Consider the following 26,647-nt stretch of genomic DNA (forward strand, 5'->3'; position numbering starts at 1 on the left):
CCTGGAATACACTGCCAAGGGTAGTGCAAGAGGCAGATACCTTAGGGACATTTAAGATACGTGAATGGAAGAAAAATGGAGAGTTTTTGGCTGTGTAAGACAATTTGGTAGTTTGTGGTCATCATTACCAATGATTCAGGATGATTTGGCAGATAAATGTGTGGCTGAGAAGCTGGTGCAGGGGGCAGGGCTTCAGGTTCTTGGATCAATGGGATCTCTTCTGGGGGAGGTATGACTTGTTCAAAAGGGACAGGTTGCACCTGAACCCAAGGGGGACCAGTATTCTCGCGGGCAGGTTTGTGAGAGCTGATGGGGAGGGTTTAAACTAACTTGACAGGAGCATAATTAGGCCATTTGGCCCATTGAGTCTGCTCTGCCATTTCATCAAGGCTGATCCATTTTCCCTCTCAGCTCCAATTTCCTGTCCTCTCCCTGTATCCCTTCATGCCCTGACTAATCAAAAATTTGTCAACCTCTGCCTCAAATGTTCCCAGTTACTTGGCCTCCACAGCTGCCTGTGGCAACAATTCCACAGATTCACCACTCTCTGGCTAAAGAAATTCCTCCTCATCACTGTTCTAAAAGGACTCCCCTCTATTCTGAGACTGTGTGTTCCGGTCTTAGACTCCCCACCATAGGAAACATCCTGTCCACATCCACTCTATCAAGGTCTTTCAACATTTGATAGGTTTCAATGAGATCCCCTCATTCTTCTGAATTCCAGTGAGTAAAGGCCCAGAGCCATGAAATACTCTTCATATAATAACCCTTTTAATGCCAGAATTATTTCCATTGAACACCTTTGAACCCTCTCCAATGTCAACATATTCTTTCTCAGATAGGGGGCCCAAAACTGCTGAGAATACTCCAAGTTAGGCCTCACCAGTACTGTATCAAGCCTCAATATTACATACTTGCTTTTATAATCTAGTCCTCTCGAAATGAAAGCTAACATCACATTTGCCCTCCTCACCAGCAACTCAACTTGCAGATTAACCCTTAGGGAACCTGCATGAGGACTCCCAAGTCCTTTCGCACCTCAGACTAAGATAGGGTTGCTTGCTCCATGCCCAATCCTTCTGCCGGGCTGGGGACCGTCCATGGCGGAGTTTGCAGGAAGTTAAAGCTATCACAAAAAAATTCTTTATAATTAAAAGCAAATTGCTGAAATACTCAGCAGGTCGGTGGGGAGACGTACTTTTGGGGGCGCACCATATTATAACTTGAATCAAAGCTGTTTAGAGGAGACACAAGTTGGTGATGGAAATCCTGGACTCTGTGGGGTGGAGTTCCTGAGACTGATAATGTTTTTAATTTCTTTGGCACCTCCAGATGTCAGCAGGTGTGGGTGAGTGGTGCTGAGGTCCCTGTCAGCATGGAGCAACAGCTGAATGATGAGCTCTGCTCTTCAGTTCTCCAGTGTAATGAATCTTCTTATCTTGCAGCTTTTCTTCATCCAGTTACAAGTGGGGTTAATTCAGCAGGTGAGTGCACCGTAGTATTTGTGGTGTCTGCTGTTCTTCAATGGGACCCTGTTAATCCATGTTTAATAAAACTTCTCTGGAGATAGAAATGTGAATTGCATCTCAACACTATAACAGAAAAATGACTCGTAATAACAGTTTTTAAAAAATGTTTTCCTTTGCTTTGTCAAAGGATAAAACTCCTCTCAACAAGTTCAAGCTCACTGTTGTCATAAGTTTAGTCACAGTCATACTTTATAGATCCCGGGGGAAATTGGTTTTCGTTACAGTTGCACCATAAATAATAAATAGCAATAAAACCATAAATAGTTAAAGAGTAATATGTAAATTATGTATGCAGGAAATAAGTCCAGGACCAGCCGATTGGCTCAGAGTGTCTGACCCTCCAAGGAAGGAGTTGTAAAGTTTGATGGCCACAGGCAGGAATATCTTCCTATGACGCTCTGTGTTGCATCTCGGTGGAATGAGTCTCTGGCTGAATGTACTCCTGTGCCCACCCAGTACATTATGTAGTGGATGGGAGACATTGTCCAAGATGGCATGCAACTTAGACAGCATCCTCTTTTCAGACACCGCCGTCAGAGAGACCAGTTCCATCCCCACAACATCACTGGCCTTACGAATGAGTTTGTTGATTCTGTTGGTGTCTGCTACCCTCAGCCTGCTGCCCCAGCACACAACAGCAAACATGATAGCACTGGCCACCACAGACTCGTAGAACATCTTCAGCATCGTCCAACAGATGTTAAAGCACCTCAGTCTCCTCAGGAAATAGAGACGGCTCTGACCCTTCTTGTAGACAGCCTCAGCGTTCTTTGACCAGTCCAGTCTATTGTCAATACTGAGGTATCAATGCCATAAAAATTAGCAAGCACAGTCTACATTACAAACGAAACAAAGTTAACACACGTTACACTCAGTGGCTACGTTATTAGGTACAGGAGGCACTAAATGAGTGACTGCTGAGTGTATGTTCATGGTCTTCTGCTGTAACCTGTCCACTTCAAGATTCAATGTGCTGTTCATTCAGAGATGTTCTTCTACATACCACTGTTGTAACATGTTGTCATTTGCCTTTCTTCAGCTTGAACCAGTCTGGCCATTCTCCTCTGACCTCTTTCGTTAACGAGGTGCTTTCCCCCCACAGACCTGTATCTCCCTTCATCCCCCCATTCACTGTCACTTTACACTGACACTCCACACCCCATACCCACACTGACACACTCCTCTCCACAGTCCCTCACCACCCCCTTCATCCTCCCATTCACTGTCACTCCACACTGACACTCCACACCTCATACCCACACTGACACACTCCTCTCCACAGTCCCTCACCACCCCCTTCATCCCCCATTCACTGTCACTCCACACTGACACTCCACACCTCATACCCACACTGACACACTCCTCTCCACAGTCCCTCACCACCCCTTCATCCCCATTCACTGTCACTTCACACTGACACTCCACACCTCATACCCACACTGACACACTCCTCTCCACAGTCCCTCACCACCCCTTTCATCCCCCCCATTCACTGTCACTTTACACTGACACTCCACACCCCATACCCACACTGACACACTCCTCTCCACAGTCCCTCACCACCCCCTTCATCCCCCCATTCACTGTCACTCCACACTGACACTCCACACCTCATACCCACACTGACACACTCCTCTCCACAGTCCCTCACCACCCCCTTCATCCCCCATTCACTGTCACTCCACACTGACACTCCACACCTCATACCCACACTGACACACTCCTCTCCACAGTCCCTCACCACCCCTTCATCCCCATTCACTGTCACTTCACACTGACACTCCACACCTCATACCCACACTGACACACTCCTCTCCACAGTCCCTCACCACCCCCTTCATCCCCCCAATTCACTGTCACTTCACACTGACACTCCACACCTCATACCCACACTGACACACTCCTCTCCACAGCCCCTCACCACCCCCTTCATCCCCCCATTCACTGTCACTTCACACTGACACTCCACACCTCGTACCCACACTGACACATTCCTCTCCACAGTCCCTCACCACCCCCTTCATCCCCCCCATTCACTGTCACTTTACACTGACACTCCACACCCCATACCCACACTGACACACTCCTCTCCACAGTCCCTCACCACCCCTTCATCCCCATTCACTGTCACTTCACACTGACACTCCACACCTCATACCCACACTGACACACTCCTCTCCACAGTCCCTCACCACCCCCTTCATCCCCCCAATTCACTGTCACTTCACACTGACACTCCACACCTCATACCCACACTGACACACTCCTCTCCACAGCCCCTCACCACCCCCTTCATCCCCCCATTCACTGTCACTTCACACTGACACTCCACACCTCATACCCACACTGACACACTCCTCTCCACAGTCCCTCACCACCCCCTTCATCCCCCCAATTCACTGTCACTTCACACTGACACTCCACACCTCATACCCACACTGACACACTCCTCTCCACAGCCCCTCACCACCCCCTTCATCCCCCCATTCACTGTCACTTCACACTGACACTCCACACCTCATACCCACACTGACACACTCCTCTCCACAGCCCCTCACCACCCCCTTCATCCCCCCATTCACTGTCACTTCACACTGACACTCCACACCTCATACCCACACTGACACACTCCTCTCCACAGTCCCTCACCACCCCCTTCATCCCCCATTCACTGTCACTTTACACTGACACTCCACACCTCATACCCACACTGACACACTCCTCTCCACAGTCCCTCACCACCCCCTTCATCCCCCATTCACTGTCACTTCACACTGACACTCCACACCTCATACCCACACTGACACACACCTCTCCACAGTCCCTCACCACCCCCTTCACCCCCCTTCACTGTCACTTCACACTGACACTCCACACCTCATACCTACACTGACACACTCCTCTCCACAGTCCCTCACCACCCCCTTCACCCTCCCATTCACTGTCACTGTACACTGACACTCCACACCTCATACCCACACTGACACACTCCTCTCCACAGTCCCTCACCACCCCCTTCATCCCCATTCACTGTCACTTCACCACTGACACTCCACACCTCATAACCACACTGACACACTCCTCTCCACAGTCCCTCACCACACCCTTCATCCCCCATTCACTGTCACTTCACCACTGACACTCCACACCTCATACCCACACTGACACGCTCCTCTCCACAGCCCCTCACCATCCCCTTCATCCCCCCATTCACTGTCACTTCACACCTCATACCCACACTGACACACTCCTCTCCACAGACCCTCACCACCCCCTTCATCCCCCCCATTCACTGTCACTTTACACTGACACTCCACACCCCATACCCACACTGACACACTCCTCTCCACAGTCCCTCACCACCCCCTTCATCCCCCCATTCACTGTCACTCCACACTGACACTCCACACCTCATACCCACACTGACACACTCCTCTCCACAGTCCCTCACCACCCCCTTCATCCCCCATTCACTGTCACTCCACACTGACACTCCACACCTCATACCCACACTGACACACTCCTCTCCACAGTCCCTCACCACCCCTTCATCCCCATTCACTGTCACTTCACACTGACACTCCACACCTCATACCCACACTGACACACTCCTCTCCACAGTCCCTCACCACCCCCTTCATCCCCCCAATTCACTGTCACTTCACACTGACACTCCACACCTCATACCCACACTGACACACTCCTCTCCACAGCCCCTCACCACCCCCTTCATCCCCCCATTCACTGTCACTTCACACTGACACTCCACACCTCGTACCCACACTGACACATTCCTCTCCACAGTCCCTCACCACCCCCTTCATCCCCCCCATTCACTGTCACTTTACACTGACACTCCACACCCCATACCCACACTGACACACTCCTCTCCACAGTCCCTCACCACCCCTTCATCCCCATTCACTGTCACTTCACACTGACACTCCACACCTCATACCCACACTGACACACTCCTCTCCACAGTCCCTCACCACCCCCTTCATCCCCCCAATTCACTGTCACTTCACACTGACACTCCACACCTCATACCCACACTGACACACTCCTCTCCACAGCCCCTCACCACCCCCTTCATCCCCCCATTCACTGTCACTTCACACTGACACTCCACACCTCATACCCACACTGACACACTCCTCTCCACAGTCCCTCACCACCCCCTTCATCCCCCCAATTCACTGTCACTTCACACTGACACTCCACACCTCATACCCACACTGACACACTCCTCTCCACAGCCCCTCACCACCCCCTTCATCCCCCCATTCACTGTCACTTCACACTGACACTCCACACCTCATACCCACACTGACACACTCCTCTCCACAGCCCCTCACCACCCCCTTCATCCCCCCATTCACTGTCACTTCACACTGACACTCCACACCTCATACCCACACTGACACACTCCTCTCCACAGTCCCTCACCACCCCCTTCATCCCCCATTCACTGTCACTTTACACTGACACTCCACACCTCATACCCACACTGACACACTCCTCTCCACAGTCCCTCACCACCCCCTTCATCCCCCATTCACTGTCACTTCACACTGACACTCCACACCTCATACCCACACTGACACACACCTCTCCACAGTCCCTCACCACCCCCTTCACCCCCCTTCACTGTCACTTCACACTGACACTCCACACCTCATACCTACACTGACACACTCCTCTCCACAGTCCCTCACCACCCCCTTCACCCTCCCATTCACTGTCACTGTACACTGACACTCCACACCTCATACCCACACTGACACACTCCTCTCCACAGTCCCTCACCACCCCCTTCATCCCCATTCACTGTCACTTCACCACTGACACTCCACACCTCATAACCACACTGACACACTCCTCTCCACAGTCCCTCACCACACCCTTCATCCCCCATTCACTGTCACTTCACCACTGACACTCCACACCTCATACCCACACTGACACGCTCCTCTCCACAGCCCCTCACCATCCCCTTCATCCCCCCATTCACTGTCACTTCACACCTCATACCCACACTGACACACTCCTCTCCACAGACCCTCACCACCCCCTTCATCCCCCCCATTCACTGTCACTTTACACTGACACTCCACACCTCATACCTACACTGACACACTCCTCTCCACAGTCCCTCACCACCCCCTTCATCCCTCCATTCACTGTCACTTCACACTGACACTCCACACCTCATACGTACACTGTCACACTCCTCTCCACAGTCCATCACCACCCCCTTCATCCCCCCCATTCACTGTCACTTTACACTGACACTCCACACCTCATACCCACACTGACACACTCCTCACCACGGTCCCTCAGCACCCCCTTCATCCCCCATTCACTGTCACTTCACACTGACACTCCACACCTCATACCCACACTGATACACTCCTCTCCACAGTCCCTCACCACCCCCTCCATCCCCCCATTCACTGTCACTGTACACTGACACTCCACACCTCATACCCACACTGACACACACCTCTCCACAGTCCATCACCACCCCCTTCATCCCCCATTCACTGTCACTTTACAATGACACCCCACACCTCATACCCACACTAACACAGTCCTCTCCACAGTCCCTCAGCATCTCCTTCATCCCCCCAATTCACTGTCACTTCACACTGACACCCCACACCTCATACCCACACTAACACAGTCCTCTCCACAGTCCCTCACCACCCCCTTCATCCCCATTCACTGTCACTTCACCACTGACACTCCACACCTCATACCCACACTGACACACTCCTCTCCACAGTCCATCACCACCCCCTTCATCCCCCATTCACTGTCACTTCACACTGACACTCCACACCTCATACCCACACTGATACACTCCCCTCCACAGTCCCTCACCACCCCCTTCATCCCCATTCACTGTCACTTTACACTGACACTCCACACCTCATACCCACACTGACACACTCCTCTCCACAGTCCGTCACCACCCCCTCCATCCCCCCATTCGCTGTCACTGTACACTGACATTCCACACCTCATACCCACACTGACACACTCCTCTCCACAGTCCCTCAACACCCGCTTCATCACCCATTCACTGTCACTTTACACTGACACTCCACACCTCATACCCACACTGACACACTCCTCTCCACAGTCCCTCACCACCCCCTTCATCCCCATTCACTGTCACTTCACACTGACACTCCACACCTCATACCCACACTGACACACTACTCTCAACAGGCCCTCACCACCCCCTTCATCCCTCCATTCACTTTCACTGTACACTGACACTCCACACCTCATACCCACACTGACACACTCCTCTCCACAGTCCCTCACCACCTCCTTCATCCCCCATTCACTGTCACTTCACACTGACACTCCACACCTCATACCCACACTGACACACTCCTCTCCACAGTCCCTCACCACCCCTTCATCCCCCCATTCACTGTCACTTTACACTGACACTCCACACCTCAGACCCACACTTACACATTCCTCTCCACAGTCCCTCAGCACCTCCTTCATCCCCATTCACTGTCACTTCACACTGACACTCCACACCTCATACCCACACTGACACACTCCTCTCCACAGTCCCTCACCACCCCTTCATCCCCATTCACTGTCACTTTACACTGACACCCCACACCTCATACCCACACTAACACAGTCCTCTCCACAGTCCCTCACCACCCCCTTCATCCCCATTCATTGTCACTTCACCACGGACACTCCACACTTCAGACCCACACTGACACACTCCTCTCCACAGTCCATCACCACCCCCTTCATCCCCCATTCACTGTCACTTCACACTGACACTCCACACCTCATACCCACACTGATACACTCCCCTCCACAGTCCCTCACCACCCCCTTCATCCCCATTCACTGTCACTTTACACTGACACTCCACACCTCATACCCACACTGACACACTCCTCTCCACAGTCCCTCAACACCCCCTTCATCACCCATTCACTGTCACTTTACACTGACACTCCACACCTCATACCCACACTGACACACTCCTCTCCACAGTCCCTCACCACCCCCTTCATCCCCATTCACTATCACTTCACACTGACACTCCACACCTCATACCCACACTGACACACTCCTCTCCACAGTCCCTCACCACCCCCTTGATCCGTCCATTCACTTTCACTGTACACTGACACTCCACACCTCATACCCACACTGACACACTCCTCTCCACAGTCCATCACCACCCACTTCATCCCCCCATTCACTGTCACTTCACACTGACACTCCACACCTCAGACCCACACTGACACATTCCTCTCCACAGTCCCTCAGCACCTCCTTCATCCCCATTCACTGTCACTTCACACTGACACTCCACAGCTCATACCCACACTGACACACTCCTCTCCACAGTCCCTCACCACCCCCTTCATAACCATTCACTGTCACTTCACACTGACACTCCACAGCTCATACCCACACTGACACACTCCTCTCCACAGTCCCTCACCACCCCCTTCATAACCATTCACTGTCACTTCACACTGACACTCCACACCTCAGACCCACACTGACACATTCCTCTCCACATTCCCTCAGCACCTCCTTCATCCCCATTCACTGTCACTTCACACTGACACTCCACAGCTCATACCCACACTGACACACTCCTCTCCACAGTCCCTCACCACCCCCTTCATAACTATTCACTGTCACTTCACACTGACACTCCACACCTCATACCCACACTGACACACACCTCTCCACAGTCCATCACCACCCCCTTCATCCCCCATTCACTGTCACTTCACCACTGACACTCCACACCTCATACCCACACTGACACACTCCTCTCCACAGTCCCTCACCACCCCCATCTTCCCCCCATTCACTGTCACTTCCCACTGACACTCCACACCTCATACCCACACTGACACATTCCTCTCCACAGTCCCTCAGCACCCCCTTCATCCCCCCAATTCACTGTCACTTCACACTGACACTCCACACCTCATACCCACACTGATACACTCCCCTCCACAGTCCCTCACCACCCCCTTCATCCCCATTCACTGTCACTTTACACTGACACTCCACACCTCATACCCACACTGACACACTCCTCTCCACAGTCCGTCACCACCCCCTCCATCCCTCCATTCGCTGTCACTGTACACTGACATTCCACACCTCATACCCACACTGACACACTCCTCTCCACAGTCCCTCAACACCACCTTCATCACCCATTCACTGTCACTTTACACTGACACTCCACACCTCATACCCACACTGACACACTCCTCTCCACAGTCCCTCACCCTCCCCTTCATCCCCATTCACTGTCACTTCACACTGACACTCCACACCTCATACCCACACTGACACACTACTCTCCACAATCCCTCACCACCCCCTTCATCCCTCCATTCACTTTCACTGTACACTGACACTCCACACCTCATACCCACACTGACACACTCCTCTCCACAGTCCATCACCACCCCCTTCATCCCTCCATTCACTGTCACTTCACACTGACACTCCACACCTCATACCCACACTGACACACTCCCCTCCACAGTCCCTCACCACCCCCTTCATCCCCATTCACTGTCACTTCACACTGACACTCCACACCTCATACCCACACTGACACACTCCTCTCCACAGTCCCTCACCACCCCCTTCATCCCCCATTCAAAGTCACTTCACACTGACACTCCACACCTCATACCCACACTGACACACTCCTCTCCACAGTCCCTCACCACCCCCTTCATCCTCCCCATTCACTGTCACTTCACACTGACACTCCACACCTCATACCCACACTGACACACTCCTCTCCACAGTCCGTCACCACCCCCACCAACCCCCATTCACTGTCACTTTACACTGACACCCCACACCTCATACCCACACTAACACAGTCCTCTCCACAGTCCCTCACCACCCCCTTCATCCCCATTCACTGTCACTTCACCACTGACACTCCACACCTCATACCCACACTGACACACTCCTCTCCACAGTCCATCACCACCCCCTTCATCCCCCATTCACTGTCACTTCACACTGACACTCCACACCTCATACCCACACTGATACACTCCCCTCCACAGTCCCTCACCACCCCCTTCATCCCCATTCACTGTCACTTTACACTGACACTCCACACCTCATACCCACACTGACACACTCCTCTCCACAGTCCCTCAACACCCCCTTCATCACCCATTCACTGTCACTTTACACTGACACTCCACACCTCATACCCACACTGACACACTCCTCTCCACAGTCCCTCACCACCCCCTTCATCCCCATTCACTGTCACTTCACACTGACACTCCACACCTCATACCCACACTGACACACTCCTCTCCACAGTCCCTCACCACCCCCTTTATCCGTCCATTCACTTTCACTGTACACTGACACTCCACACCTCATACCCACACTGACACACTCCTCTCCACAGTCCATCACCACCCACTTCATCACCCATTCACTGTCACTTTACACTGACACTCCACACCTCATACCCACACTGACACACTCCTCTCCACAGTCCATCACCACCCACTTCATCCCCCCATTCACTGTCACTTCACACTGACACTCCACACCTCAGACCCACACTGACACATTCCTCTCCACAGTCCGTCAGCACCTCCTTCATCCCCATTCACTGTCACTTCACACTGACACTCCACACCTCATACCCACACTGACACACTCCTCTCCACAGTCCCTCACCACCCCCTTCATCCCCCCATTCACTTTCACTGTACACTGACACTCCACACCTCATACCCACACTGACACACACCTCTCCACAGTCCCTCAGCACCCCCTTCATCACCCCATTCACTGTCACTTTACACTGACTCTCCACACCTCATACCCACACTGACACACTCCTCTCCACAGTCCATCACCACCCCCTTCATCCCTCCATTCACTGTCACTTCACACTGACACTCCACACCTCATACCCACACTGACACACTCCTCTCCACAGTACCTCACCACCCCCTTCACCCGCCTTCACTGTCACTTCACACTGACACTCCACACCTCATACCCACACTGACACACTCCTCTCCACAGTCCCTCACCACCCCCTTCATAACCATTCACTGTCACTTCACACTGACACTCCACACCTCATACCCACACTGACACACTCCCCTCCACAGTCCCTCACCACCCCCTTCATCCCCATTCACTGTCACTTTACACTGACACTCCACACCTCATACCCACACTGACACACTCCTCTCCACAGTCCGTCACCACCCCCTCCATCCCCCCATTCACTGTCACTTCACACTGACACTCCACACCTCATACCCACACTGACACACACCTCTCCACAGTCCATCACCACCCCCTTCATCCCCCATTCACTGTCACTTCACCACTGACACTCCACACCTCATACCCACACTGACACACTCCTCTCCACAGTCCCTCACCACCCCCATCATCCCCCCATTCACTGTCACTTCACACTGACACTCCACACCTCATACCCACACTGACACATTCCTCTCCACAGTCCCTCAGCACCCCCTTCATCCCCCCAATTCACTGTCACTTCACACTGACACTCCACACCTCATACCCACACTGATACACTCCCCTCCACAGTCCCTCACCACCCCCTTCATCCCCATTCACTGTCACTTTACACTGACACTCCACACCTCATACCCACACTGACACACTCCTCTCCACAGTCCGTCACCACCCCCTCCATCCCCCCATTCGCTGTCACTGTACACTGACATTCCACACCTCATACCCACACTGACACACTCCTCTCCACAGTCCCTCAACACCCCCTTCATCACCCATTCACTGTCACTTCACACTGACACTCCACACCTCATACCCACACTGACACACTACTCTCCACAGTCCCTCACCACACCCTTCATCCCTCCATTCACTTTCACTGTACACTGACACTCCACACCTCATACCCACACTGACACACTCCTCTCCACAGTCCATCACCACCCCCTTCATCCCTCCATTCACTGTCACTTCACACTGACACTCCACACCTCATACCCACACTGACACACTCCCCTCCACAGTCCCTCACCACCCCCTTCATCCCCATTCACTGTCACTTCACACTGACACTCCACACCTCATACCCACACTGACACACTCCTCTCCACAGTCCCTCACCACCCCCTTCATCCCCCATTCAAAGTCACTTCACACTGACACTCCACACCTCATACCCACACTGACACACTCCTCTCCACAGTCCCTCACCACCCCCTTCATCCTCCCCATTCACTGTCACTTCACACTGACACTCCACACCTCATACCCACACTGACACACTCCTCTCCACAGTCTGTCACCACCCCCTCCATCCCCCATTCACTGTCACTTTACACTGACACCCCACACCTCATACCCACACTAACACAGTCCTCTCCACAGTCCCTCACCACCCCCTTCATCCCCATTCACTGTCACTTCACCACTGACACTCCACACCTCATACCCACACTGACACACTCCTCTCCACAGTCCCTCACCACCCCCTTCATCCCCCATTCAAAGTCACTTCACACTGACACTCCACACCTCATAGCCACACTGACACACTCCTCTCCACAGTCCATCACCACCCCCTTCATCCCCCATTCACTGTCACTTCACACTGATACTCCACACCTCATACCCACACTGATACACTCCCCTCCACAGTCCCTCACCACCCCCTTCATCCCCATTCACTGTCACTTTACACTGACACTCCACACCTCATACCCACACTGACACACTCCTCTCCACAGTCCCTCAACACCCCCTTCATCACCCATTCACTGTCACTTTACACTGACACTCCACACCTCATACCCACACTGACACACTCCTCTCCACAGTCCCTCACCACCCCCTTCATCCCCATTCACTGTCACTTCAGACTGACACTCCACACCTCATGCCCACACTGACACACTCCTCTCCACAGTCCCTCACCACCCCCTTCATCCGTCCATTCACTTTCACTGTACACTGACACTCCACACCTCATACCCACACTGACACACTCCTCTCCACAGTCCATCACCACCCACTTCATCCCCCCATTCACTGTCACTTCACACTGACACTCCACACCTCAGACCCACACTGACACATTCCTCTCCACAGTCCCTCAGCACCTCCTTCATCCCCATTCACTGTCACTTCACACTGACACTCCACACCTCATACCCACACTGACACACTCCTCTCCACAGTCCCTCACCACCCCCTTCATCCCCCCATTCACTTTCACTGTACACTGACACTCCACACCTCATACCCACACTGACACACACCTCTCCACAGTCCCTCAGCACCCCCTTCATCACCCCATTCACTGTCACTTTACACTGACACTCCACACCTCATACCCACACTGACACACTCCTCTCCACAGTCCATCACCACCCCCTTCATCCCTCCATTCACTGTCACTTCACACTGACACTCCACACCTCATACCCACACTGACACACTCCTCTCCACAGTCCCTCACCACCCCCTTCACCCGCCTTCACTGTCACTTCACACTGACACTCCACACCTCATACCCACACTGACACACTCCTCTCCACAGTCCCTCACCACCCCCTTCATAACCATTCACTGTCACTTCACACTGACACTCCACACCTCATACCCACACTGACACACTCCCCTCCACAGTCCCTCACCACCCCCTTCATCCCCATTCACTGTCACTTTACACTGACACTCCACACCTCATACCCACACTGACACACTCCTCTCCACAGTTCCTCACCACCCCCTTCATCCCCCATTCACTGTCAGTTTACAATGACACCCCACACCTCATACCCACACTGACACACTCCTCTCCACAGTCCCTCACCACCCCCTTCATCCCCATTCACTGTCACTTCAGACTGACACTCCACACCTCATGCCCACACTGACATACTCCTCTCCACAGTCCCTCACCACCCCCTTCATCCGTCCATTCACTTTCACTGTACACTGACACTCCACACCTCATACCCACACTGACACACTCCTCTCCACAGTCCATCACCACCCACTTCATCCCCCCATTCACTGTCACTTCACACTGACACTCCACACCTCAGAGCCACACTGACACATTCCTCTCCACAGTCCCTCAGCACCTCCTTCATCCCCATTCACTGTCACTTCACACTGACACTCCACACCTCATACCCACACTGACACACTCCTCTCCACAGTCCCTCACCACCCCCTTCATCCCCCCATTCACTTTCACTGTACACTGACACTCCACACCTCATACCCACACTGACACACACCTCTCCACAGTCCCTCAGCACCCCCTTCATCACCCCATTCACTGTCACTTTACACTGACACTCCACACCTCATACCCACACTGACACACTCCTCTCCACAGTCCATCACCACCCCCTTCATCCCTCCATTCACTGTCACTTCACACTGACACTCCACACCTCATACCCACACTGACACACTCCTCTCCACAGTCCCTCACCACCCCCTTCACCCGCCTTCACTGTCACTTCACACCGACACTCCACACCTCATACCCACACTGACACACTCCTCTCCACAGTCCCTCACCACCCCCTTCATAACCATTCACTGTCACTTCACACTGACACTCCACACCTCATACCCACACTGACACACTCCCCTCCACAGTCCCTCACCACCCCCTTCATCCCCATTCACTGTCACTTTACACTGACACTCCACACCTCATACCCACACTGACACACTCCTCTCCACAGTTCCTCTCCACCCCCTTCATCCCCCATTCACTGTCAGTTTACAATGACACCCCACACCTCATACCCACACTAACACAGTCCTCTCCACAGTCCCTCAGCACCTCCTTCATCCCCCCAATTCACTGTCACTTCACACTGACACCCCACACCTCATACCCACACTAACACAGTCCTCTCCACAGTCCATCACCACCCCCTTCATCCCCCATTCACTGTCACTTCACACTGACACTCCACACCTCATACCCACACTGATACACTCCCCTCCACAGTCCCTCACCACCCCCTTCATCCCCATTCACTGTCACTTTACACTGACACTCCACACCTCATACCCACACTGACACACTCCTCTCCACAGTCCGTCACCACCCCCTCCATCCCCCCATTCGCTGTCACTGTACACTGACATTCCACACCTCATACCCACACTGACACACTCCTCTCCACAGTCCCTCAACACCCCCTTCATCACCCATTCACTGTCACTTTACACTGACACTCCACACCTCATACCCACACTGACACACTCCTCTCCACAGTCCCTCACCACCCCCTTCATCCCCATTCACTGTCACTTCGCACTGACACTCCACACTGACACACTACTCTCCACAGTCCCTCACCACCCCCTTCATCCCTCCATTCACTTTCACTGTACACTGACACTCCACACCTCATACCCACACTGACACACTCCTCTCCACAGTCCATCACCACCCACTTCATCCCCCCATTCACTGTCACTTCACACTGACACTCCACACCTCAGAGCCACACTGACACATTCCTCTCCACAGTCCCTCAGCACCTCCTTCATCCCCATTCACTGTCACTTCACACTGACACTCCACACCTCATACCCACACTGACACACTCCTCTCCACAGTCCCTCACCACCCCCTTCATCCCCCCATTCACTTTCACTGTACACTGACACTCCACACCTCATACCCACACTGACACACACCTCTCCACAGTCCCTCAGCACCCCCTTCATCACCCCATTCACTGTCACTTTACACTGACACTCCACACCTCATACCCACACTGACACACTCCTCTCCACAGTCCATCACCACCCCCTTCATCCCTCCATTCACTGTCACTTCACACTGACGCTCCACACCTCATACCCACACTGACACACTCCTCTCCACAGTCCCTCACCACCCCCTTCACCCGCCTTCACTGTCACTTCACACCGACACTCCACACCTCATACCCACACTGACACACTCCTCTCCACAGTCCCTCACCACCCCCTTCATAACCATTCACTGTCACTTCACACTGACACTCCACACCTCATACCCACACTGACACACTCCCCTCCACAGTCCCTCACCACCCCCTTCATCCCCATTCACTGTCACTTTACACTGACACTCCACACCTCATACCCACACTGACACACTCCTCTCCACAGTTCCTCTCCACCCCCTTCATCCCCCATTCACTGTCAGTTTACAATGACACCCCACACCTCATACCCACACTAACACAGTCCTCTCCACAGTCCCTCAGCACCTCCTTCATCCCCCCAATTCACTGTCACTTCACACTGACACCCCACACCTCATACCCACACTAACACAGTCCTCTCCACAGTCCATCACCACCCCCTTCATCCCCCATTCACTGTCACTTCACACTGACACTCCACACCTCATACCCACACTGATACACTCCCCTCCACAGTCCCTCACCACCCCCTTCATCCCCATTCACTGTCACTTTACACTGACACTCCACACCTCATACCCACACTGACACACTCCTCTCCACAGTCCGTCACCACCCCCTCCATCCCCCCATTCGCTGTCACTGTACACTGACATTCCACACCTCATACCCACACTGACACACTCCTCTCCACAGTCCCTCAACACCCCCTTCATCACCCATTCACTGTCACTTTACACTGACACTCCACACCTCATACCCACACTGACACACTCCTCTCCACAGTCCCTCACCACCCCCTTCATCCCCATTCACTGTCACTTCGCACTGACACTCCACACTGACACACTACTCTCCACAGTCCCTCACCACCCCCTTCATCCCTCCATTCACTTTCACTGTACACTGACACTCCACACCTCATACCCACACTGACACACTCCTCTCCACAGTCCATCACCACCCCCTTCATCCCTCCATTCACTGTCACTTCACACTGACACTCCACACCTCATACCCACACTGACACACTCCCCTCCACAGTCCCTCACCACCCCCTTTCATCCCCCATTCACTGGCACTTCACCACTGACACTTCACACCTCATACCCACACTGACACACTCCTCTCCACAGTCCCTCAGCACCCCCTTCATCCCCCCCATTCACTGTCACTTCACACTGACACTCCACACCTCATACCTACACTGACACACTCCTCTCCACAGTCCCTAACCACCCCCTTCATTTGCATTAATGAGCTGGTGTAGTTGTGCACTTAATAAGATGTCTACTGGGTTTTAGATGGCTACACCGAGCCTCACTTTATGTATATACAATCAGTATATGTGTATAAGCTAGTCGTGTGTATACGAGCACACTCAGTTACTTGTACACTGTGCTTTATGGGATTGCTTTCATATTGAATCTTTGCACAGAGTGTAGGTGCATGAGGTATTAGCCATAACCTTTATTGGTTGAAGGTGCTCTGTGTCTCGCTCCTGTTTGTTACTTTCTTTAGGAGTGTTCAAGATTTCCCGGGTGAGAGAAGTCTGGCAGTTCATTGAATGCCTTCCATTAAAACCATTGGGCAATAGATGGACAGAATTAGGCCATTCTGCCCATTGAACCTGCTCCACCATTCCAGCATGGCTGATTTATTATCCCTCTAAACCAGAGCTTCCCATCCTTTTCTCTGCCATGGACCCATCCTATTAACCAAGGGGTTTGGACTCCTGCCTTAAACTCCATTCTCCTGCCATCTCCGCATAACGTTTACACACTGACTAATCAACAACCTATCAACCTCTGCTTTAAATATACTCAATGACTTGGCCTCCACAGCTGCCTGTGACAATGAATACCACAGATTCACCATCCTCTGGTAAAGAAACTTGTCTCTGTTCTAAATGGACGTCCCTCTAGTCTGAAGCTGTGCCCTCTGGTGCTGGATCAATACATTATTATTACATGTCCAAGCTGATGACTACTCTTGTGGCTAGCAGTCTGAAGTAGATGATGAAAATCAATTCCACTCTGCTATGCTGATGAAACTCTACGTAAATGTTTTGTGAAATGATATTTCACATGTTATTGTGTTACCCTTGCTTAGATCTGGTAATTTTGTTAAGTGCTGTATCTCTATGGCCAGCCGGTAGTGTAATGGGATCTGTACTGCACTACGAGCTGCGTGGTCCCCGGTTCGAATCGAGATGGTTCCTTTGAATCAGCTTTCCCTCTGTGCTGGATTGAGCATCGAACTAGCAACCTGACCTCATGAAAAGCAGACAAGTGCTAAAGAAACAACATGGTTGCTGTCGAGAGGAACAACAACTATATTTCCACAGTTTCATTATTTTGAGTTTAAGTGTGTCTAGAGGTTGCTGAATAACAGCAGTGAAACACTGTCTCTGCTGATAGTTTTTTTCTTTTCTTTCACCAGTGGATGGTGCCAGCCATACAGAATTCCATGAAGCCATTCAGAGTAAGTAATACAGTGTTCTCCGACATGGGCCTCCTGGTCACCATAAGACAGAGGAGCAGAATTAGACCATCTGGCCCATTAAGTCTGCTCCACCATTCAATCATGGCTGATTCTTTCTCCCCTCCTCAGCCCCACTCCCCGGCCTTCTCCCCGTAACCTTTGATGCCGTGTTCAATCAAGAACCTGTCCAGCTCTGCCTTAAATACACCCAGCTGCCTGTGGTAATAAATTCCACAAACTCACCTCCCTCTGGCTCAAGAAATGTCTCCGCATCTCTGCTTTAAATGTACGCCCCTCTATCCCACCATGGGAAACATCCTTTCCACATCTACTCTGCCCAGGTCTTTCAACATTCAAGAGGTTTCAATGAGATTCCCCCCCCATCCTTCTAAATTCCAGCGAGTACAGAGCCAGAGCCATCAAATGTTCCTCGTATGATAACCCTTTCATTCCTGGAATCATCCTTGTGAACCTCCTCTGAAACCCTCTCCAATGCCAGCACATCTTTTCTGAGATGAGGAACCCAAAACTGTTCACAATACACATCAAAGTTGCTGGTGGAACGCAGCAGGCCAGGTAGCATCTCTAGGAAGAGGTACAGTCGATGTTTCGGGCCGAGACCTGATGAAAGTCCAAATATACAACATCCACTGCATCCCCTTTACCTATCCTACTTGTAATCTCCTCAAAGAATTCCAACAGATTCGTCAGGCAAGATTTTCCCTTGTGGAAACCATGCTGATTTCGTCCTATCTTGTCCTGTGTCACCAAGTACTCCATAACCTCATAAGACTCCCAACATCTTTCCAACCACTGAGGTCAGGTTAACTGGTCTATAATTTCCTTTCTGCTGCCTTCCTCCTTTCTTAAACAGTGGAATGACATTTGCAATTTTCCAGTTCTCAGGCACCATGCCAGGGTCCAATGATTTTTGAACGATCATTACTAGTGCCTCCACAATCTCTACCACTGCCTCATTCAGAACTTTCGGGTGCAGTTCATCTGGTCTGGGTGACTGGTGTACCTTTAGGCCTTTTAGCTTTTTGAGCACCTTCTCCCTTGTAATAGTAACTGCACTCACTTCTCTTCCTTCACACACTACTACATCTGGCACACGACTAGTGTCTTCCATGGTGAAGACTGAAGCAAAATACTCATTTAGTTCATCAGCTATCTCCTTGTCCCCCATTATTATTTCTCCGCCCTCATTTTCTAGCAGTCCTATGTCCACTCTCATCTTTACTTTTTACATATTTGAAAAAAGCTTTTATTATTGTTTGCTAGCTTGCTTTCATATTTCATCTTTTCCCTACTCATGATTCTTTTCGTAGCTCTCTTTAGGTTTTTGAAAGCTTCCCAATCCTCTGTCTTCTCACTAATTTTTGCTTTGTTGTATGCTCTCTCTTTTGCTTTTACATTAGCTTTGACTTCCCTTGTCATCCATGGTTGTACTATTTTGCCATTTGAGTATTTTGTTGTTTTTGGAATACGTACAGCTATCGGGCACCTTCTTAATTTTTCCTAGATACTCATGCCATTGCTGCTCGTCTTGTCTTTAGCCATCAGTGCAGTACGAGGTAGGCGGTTGTGGGCCAGGCTGGTACTCCATCTCTAATACTGAATGTGCCATCTCTAATACTGAATGTGCCAGCTCACCGCACCAGTGGATTCCCTCCACTGAAGTGGAGCGGTGACCCAGACCGGTCTCTGCAACAACCGGATCAGCCATAGTTACAGCCGCTTTCAAAAGGCTCATAAACACAAGTTATTGTGCCAATGCTGGAAACCCAGAGCAACACGCACACAAAATGCTGGAGGAACTTAACAGTTTAGGTAGCATCTATTGGGAGGTGGGGCAGGGAGAGGGGGGAGTGGCTGGGAAATAAGCAGTCGACTATTTAGGCTGGGAGAAGGGACTCGGCATAAGAGAAGGATCTCTGAAACATCAGCTGTACCTGAAATGTCTCCTGGACCAAATGGTGGTCACCCTGGGGGTTCTGAAAGAGGTGGCTGAAGAGATTATAGAGGCATTAGTAATGATCTTCAAGAACCACTAGATTCTGGAATGGTTCCAGAAGACTGAAAATGTGCAATATCACTCCATTCTTCAAGAAGGGAGAGAGGCAGAAGAAAAAAAGATTATTGCCCAGTTTGTCTGACCTCAGTGGTGGGAAGATGTTGGAGTCAATTGTTAAGCATATGGTTTTGGGGTACTTGGAGGCACATGATAAAATAGGCTGTAGTCAGCATGGTTTCCTCAGGGAAAATCTTCCTTGGCAAGCCTGCTGGAATTATTTGAAGAAATATCAAGCAGGATAGACAAAGGAGAATAGGTTGATGTTGTGTACTTGGATTTTCAGGAGGCCTTTGACATGGTGCCACATGTAAGACCACTTAACAAGTTAAGAGCCCATGGTATTACAGGCTTGTTATTTCATCAACCAAAGCCAGTTTTCCATCTGCCGTGGTTAGAGCATGGAACAGTACAGAATGTGTTGTGCCAGCTTTTTACCCTTCTGTAAGATCTTTATAGAACTCTGGTTCGGCTACACCTGCAGTATTGCCGACAGTACTGGTTGTCCCACTGTAGGAGGGATGGTGAACGTTTGGAGAGGAGCAGAGGTGGTTTACCGGGATGCTGCCTGGTTTAGAGTGTATGTGCTATCACCAGAGGCTGGATAAACTTCGGCTGTTTTCTCTAGAGCACTGAAGGGAGATCCAACAGAAGTTTATACAATTATTAGAGGCTTAGATAGAGTAAGCAGAGAGTATCTGTTTTCCAGGGTCCAATATCCGAGGGTGTGCATTGAAGGTGAGAGGAGGGTGGAGGTTCAGGGGGGATGTGAGGGTTAAGCTTTTTACTCAGAAATTCATTGATGCGTGATATGGTGGTAAAGGCAAATACATTAAAGGCTTTTAAGATTTGTTTGGATAAGCGCATGTATGTCAGGAAGATGGAGGGATATAGACATGGTGTAGGTAGGAGTGATAAGTGCTTGGGAGGTTTTGATTTATTCTGTTGCTGGTTTGGCACAACATTGTGGGCCGAATGGCCTGTCCCTGTTCTATGTTCTGTATGCTTTATTGATCTAACCCTTCCCTCCATGTACCGATCTAGGAGTCTCTTCAATGACCCTCATGTTTCTGCCTTCGGCACCACCTTTGGCAGTGTTCTGTACACCCACCACTCTGAACAAAAGACTGCCTCTGCCATCTTCCCTATACTTTCCTCCAAACACCTTCACAGTTTCTGAGATACTCATGTCACATCATCAGCAGGGATTGTCATTCCATTTCCTCACATTATCCTTTCCGTTTTTACAGTAACTCCTCAGCACAGACGTCTCTTTAGTTTCTTCTGAGCATTCACACAGTTATCACAGTGCACGTTTTATCGACGTCTGCGTTTCCCTTCTCTGTGTAATAAGCTTCATTGGTTTCAGGATATGGACTATTCCAGGATGATTGAACGCCTTCTGAAGCTTGCCGTAAGTAGTATTTTTTTTCTGAAAGGATTGAGTTTACAGTGATAATTCAGCACCAAGCACAATTTGGCTGTTGAAAATCAAGGCTATCTGCAGATTGGTGCTGAATTAACTGCAACCACCCTGTTCAAATTCATTTTCTTGTGGGCATTCACATGAATTGTGTGTTTCTTTGTCAACCACCTTTAGTCCATCCCCCTGACAGAGTCCTAGGCCACCGATAGCAGCTCGCCAGTGTCCTCTGTCCTGGGACAAACGTCGATTGACCCTGTGGTTTCTGCTTTCACTACATGACTTCATACATCTTCTCGACAAAGACCCCTCCTCTCCCAGCAATGAGGCCTTTGGAGCTTCTGCTGGGGTTCCTGTTGTTTTTACAGGGTGGGGTTGCTAGTCCCATGCCCAACCCTCGTCCTTTCACAGCCAGACTTGGGACCGTCCATGGCAGAGTTACTTATTGTGAATGCCCACAAGAAAATGAATCTCAGGGTGGTAAATGGTAGGTATATGTACTTTGAGAATAAATTGGGTTTGAGCTTTGAGCCAGCTCTCGTTGAGTGAAGGTTTGCCAGCGTAATGTGCCCTACATCCCACAGGATGGGAGTTATGGGGAGGTGGTGGCTCGGGCAGGAGATTGCACCATCCCACCATCGCAGCCTGGCATTCTGAATTGACAGTGACTTACAACATGAGCCAGTCTATCCTGATGCTCCACTCGTGCCCCCTCAGTTATGTTGTGCTGGACAAGTCAAACAGACTGACAGATGTATTTAATTCAGTCCCAGTCACATCCTCAGTGACCACTTTATTAGACTAAGGAGTGGAACCTGATGTGGTCCTCTGTTGTAGCCCGTCCACTTCAAAGTTTCACGTGTGTTGAGAGTTGGTCTTCTGCACACCCCTGTTGTAACATGTAGTTATTTGAATTACTGTCACCTTCCAGTCAGCTTGAACCAGTCTGGCCATTCTCTGACCTCTCATTACAACAAGGAGCTTTCGCTCACTGGATTTATTGTTTTGTTTTTCATACCATTCTCTAAGGTCTAGAGATTGTTGTGCATGAGACCCACAGTTTCTAAGATACTCAAACCACCCCTCTGGTGCCAACAACAATCCACAGTCAAAGTCACTTTGATCATATTTGTTCCCCTTCTAATGTTTGGTCTGAACCTCTTGACCATGACTGCATGCTTTTATGCATTGAATTTCTGCCACGTGATTGGCTAATTAGATAGTTGCATTATCGAGCAGGTGTATCTCATAAGGTGGCCACTGAGTGTAATTTGGCTCTTGATAACCAAAGAAATGTGCAGAGATTTACAAGGATGTTGCCAGGAATTGAGGTACTTGGTACGGGGAGAGATTGAGTAGGGTATGACCTTCTTCCTGGAACTTAAAAGACTGAGGGGTGACCTTATAGAAGTGTATAAAACAATAGGGTGAATACACAGCCAGCGTTTTAGGCCAAAGCACTTCACCAGTCCTGGTGATGGGTCTCAGAAACATCAACCGCTTATAGATGCTGCCTGACCTGATGAGTCCCTCCGGCATTTTGTGTGTGCGTTGCTCAAGATTTCCAGCGTCTGCAGAATCTCTTGTGAACAGAGTGAATGCACACAGTCTCGTTCCCAGGGAAAGGGAACCAAAAACTAGAGAGCCCAGGGTGAAGGTGAGAGGACAAACTTTAATAGGAACTTGACGGGCAACTTCACACGGAGGGGAGGCAGTTTAGGAATGAGCTGCCAGAGGAAGAGATTGAGCAGGTGCAATAACATTAAAAACTCACTTAAACAGGTACCTGGATAGGAAAGGCGTTGAGCAGGGGTTCTCAACCTTTTTTAATGCCATAGACCAATATCATTAAGCAGGGCTGCATGGATGTCAGGTTGGGGACCCCGGGATATGGGTCAAACACAGGCAAATGGGACTGGCTTACATGGGTATCTTAGTTGCCATGGAGTAGTTGCGCTGAAGGGCCAGTGCTGTGTGATTCTATGAATCTGAAATAAAAACACAAGGCTGGAAATATCCAACAGGTCAGGCAGCAGCTATGGAAAAATAAATGGTCAACATTTCGGATCCAGTTCTCTGTCAGAACTCTTAATGCATCTCCTACGACTTGAGCCTTGCAAAGGGAAGACCGTCATAATTCAGCAGAGGAAATGAGCACCCAAGTTATCTCTGAGACAGGTCAAACAGTCCTTTTCTATCAGGTCAGAACATCCCATCATCCTGTTCCCCCTACCTGCATCTCTGTAGCCATGGAAATAAATCCCCTCACAGCCCATCATCTCTTTGGTTCTTTCATCACATAACAGCAGCTACATTTCATTGAGTTTGAGGAGATTTGGTATGACACCACATTTCTACAGATATACTGTGGAGAGCATGCTGACTGGTTGCATTACCTCATGGTCTGGAGGCTCCACTGCACAGGATCAGGAAGGGCTACAGAGGATTGTAGATTCAACCAGCTCTATCATGGGCACAATCCTCCCCACCATCAAGAACATTTCAAAAGCTTGCTGGAATTCTGCAGAGGAAAATGAGCGTCCAAGTGGTTTATGACACAGAAGGGGACCATTTGGCCTATCAGATCTCATTAAAGACCCTCACTATCTTCTCATTCTTACCATCGGGGAGGAGGTTCAGGAGCCTAAGGATATGTTTTAGAAAAAGCTTCATCCCTCCCATCTTTAGACGTCTGTTCAAAAGTCTTATAACAGCAAGATAGAAGCTGTCCTTAAGCCTGGTGGTACGTGTGTCTTCTTTACTTTACTTTATTGTCGCCAAACAATTGATACTAGAACGTACAATCATCACAGTGATATTTGATTCTGCGCTTTGTGCTCCCTGGAGTACAAATCAATAGTAAATGTTAAAAATTTAAATTATAAATCATAAATAGAAAGTAGAAAAATGGAAAGTAAGGTAGTGCAAAAAAACCGAGAGGCAGGTCCGGATATTTGGAGGGTAGGGCCCAGATCCGGGTCAGGATCCGTTCAGCAGTCTTATCACAGTTGGAAAGAAACTGTTCCCAAATCTGGCCGTACGAGTCTTCAAGCTCCTGAGCCTTCTCCCAGAGGGAAGAGGGATGAAAAGTGTGTTGGCTGGGTGGGTCGAGTCCTTGATTATCCTGGCAGCACTGCTCCAACAGCATGCGGTGTAAAGTGAGTCCAAGGACGGAAGATTGGTTTGTGTGATGTGCTGGGCTGTGTTCACGATCTTCTGCAGCTTCTTCCGGTCTTGGACAGGACAACTTCCATACCAGGTTGTGATGCACCCGAGAAGAATGCTTTCTATGGTGCATCTATAAAAATTAGTGAGGGTTTTAGGGGACAGGCCAAATTTCTTCAGCTTTCTCAGGAAGTAAAGGTGCTGGTGGGCCTTCTTGGTAGTGAACTCTGCTTGGTTGGACCAAGTCAGGTCATTTGTGATATTGACCCTGAGGAATTTAAAGCTTTTGACCTGTTCCACTTGCGCACCACTGATGTAAGTGGGAGAGAGGAGAGGTGAGAATGTCCAGGTTGATGCGCTGTTTGATTGTGCTGGCTGCTCTACAGAGACACTGAGAAGTACAGAAATGAAATTGGTGCTCATTAGAGCACAAAGGCAGGGCATTTCAGCCCAAGGCGCCTAAGCCTTGCTAATGTTTTGACAGGATGCAGTAGAGTGGTTCAATATTGAAGCTGATCATGGACATGGATTTACTGTGGACCTACAGCTGAGACGGGAATGTACTCCAGGGCCCTTGGTCTAATCTCTCCACTCTTCATCTTCTACAGGTACCCAACCACCTGATCTGGCTCATCTTCTTCTACTGGTTCTTCCACTCCTCTATGAACTTCTTGGCTGAGCTGATGCAGTTCGGAGACCGGGAGTTCTACAGGGACTGGTGGTAAGCAAAGCCTTTGGCAGCGCGTGGAGAAGGTGCACCCTGTCTCCACAATCGAGCAGCCACTCCCTGAGCACTCACTCGACCCCTCACCTTCATTATCATCTGTCTTCTCCGGCCGCTCTGCTGTCATCCCGGCAATGAAAGGGTTAGCGTATGAGGACTGTTTGATAACTCTGGGTCTGCACTTGCTAGAGCTTAGAAGAATGAAGGGGGATCTCATTGAATCTTATCAAATATTCAAAGCTCTAGATAGAGTGGATATGG

At 50.5% G+C, this 26,647-nt stretch overlaps 1 protein-coding gene across 1 annotated transcript in view; it reads left to right on the top strand.

The window, feature by feature from the left end:
- LOC140195622 (diacylglycerol O-acyltransferase 1-like) overlaps positions 1 to 26,647 on the top strand; it is a 126,355-nt gene that overhangs the window by 86,640 nt on the left and 13,068 nt on the right. The window contains exons 10-13 of the mRNA XM_072254273.1: positions 1,446 to 1,484; positions 18,959 to 19,000; positions 22,444 to 22,488; positions 26,271 to 26,383. Coding sequence (XP_072110374.1) covers positions 1,446 to 1,484; positions 18,959 to 19,000; positions 22,444 to 22,488; positions 26,271 to 26,383 — 239 coding nt within the window. The remainder of the gene's footprint in view (positions 1 to 1,445; positions 1,485 to 18,958; positions 19,001 to 22,443; positions 22,489 to 26,270; positions 26,384 to 26,647) is intronic.

This window comes from Mobula birostris, chromosome 3 (assembly GCF_030028105.1).
Source record: "Mobula birostris isolate sMobBir1 chromosome 3, sMobBir1.hap1, whole genome shotgun sequence".
NCBI classification, from domain to species: Eukaryota; Metazoa; Chordata; class Chondrichthyes; order Myliobatiformes; family Myliobatidae; genus Mobula; species Mobula birostris.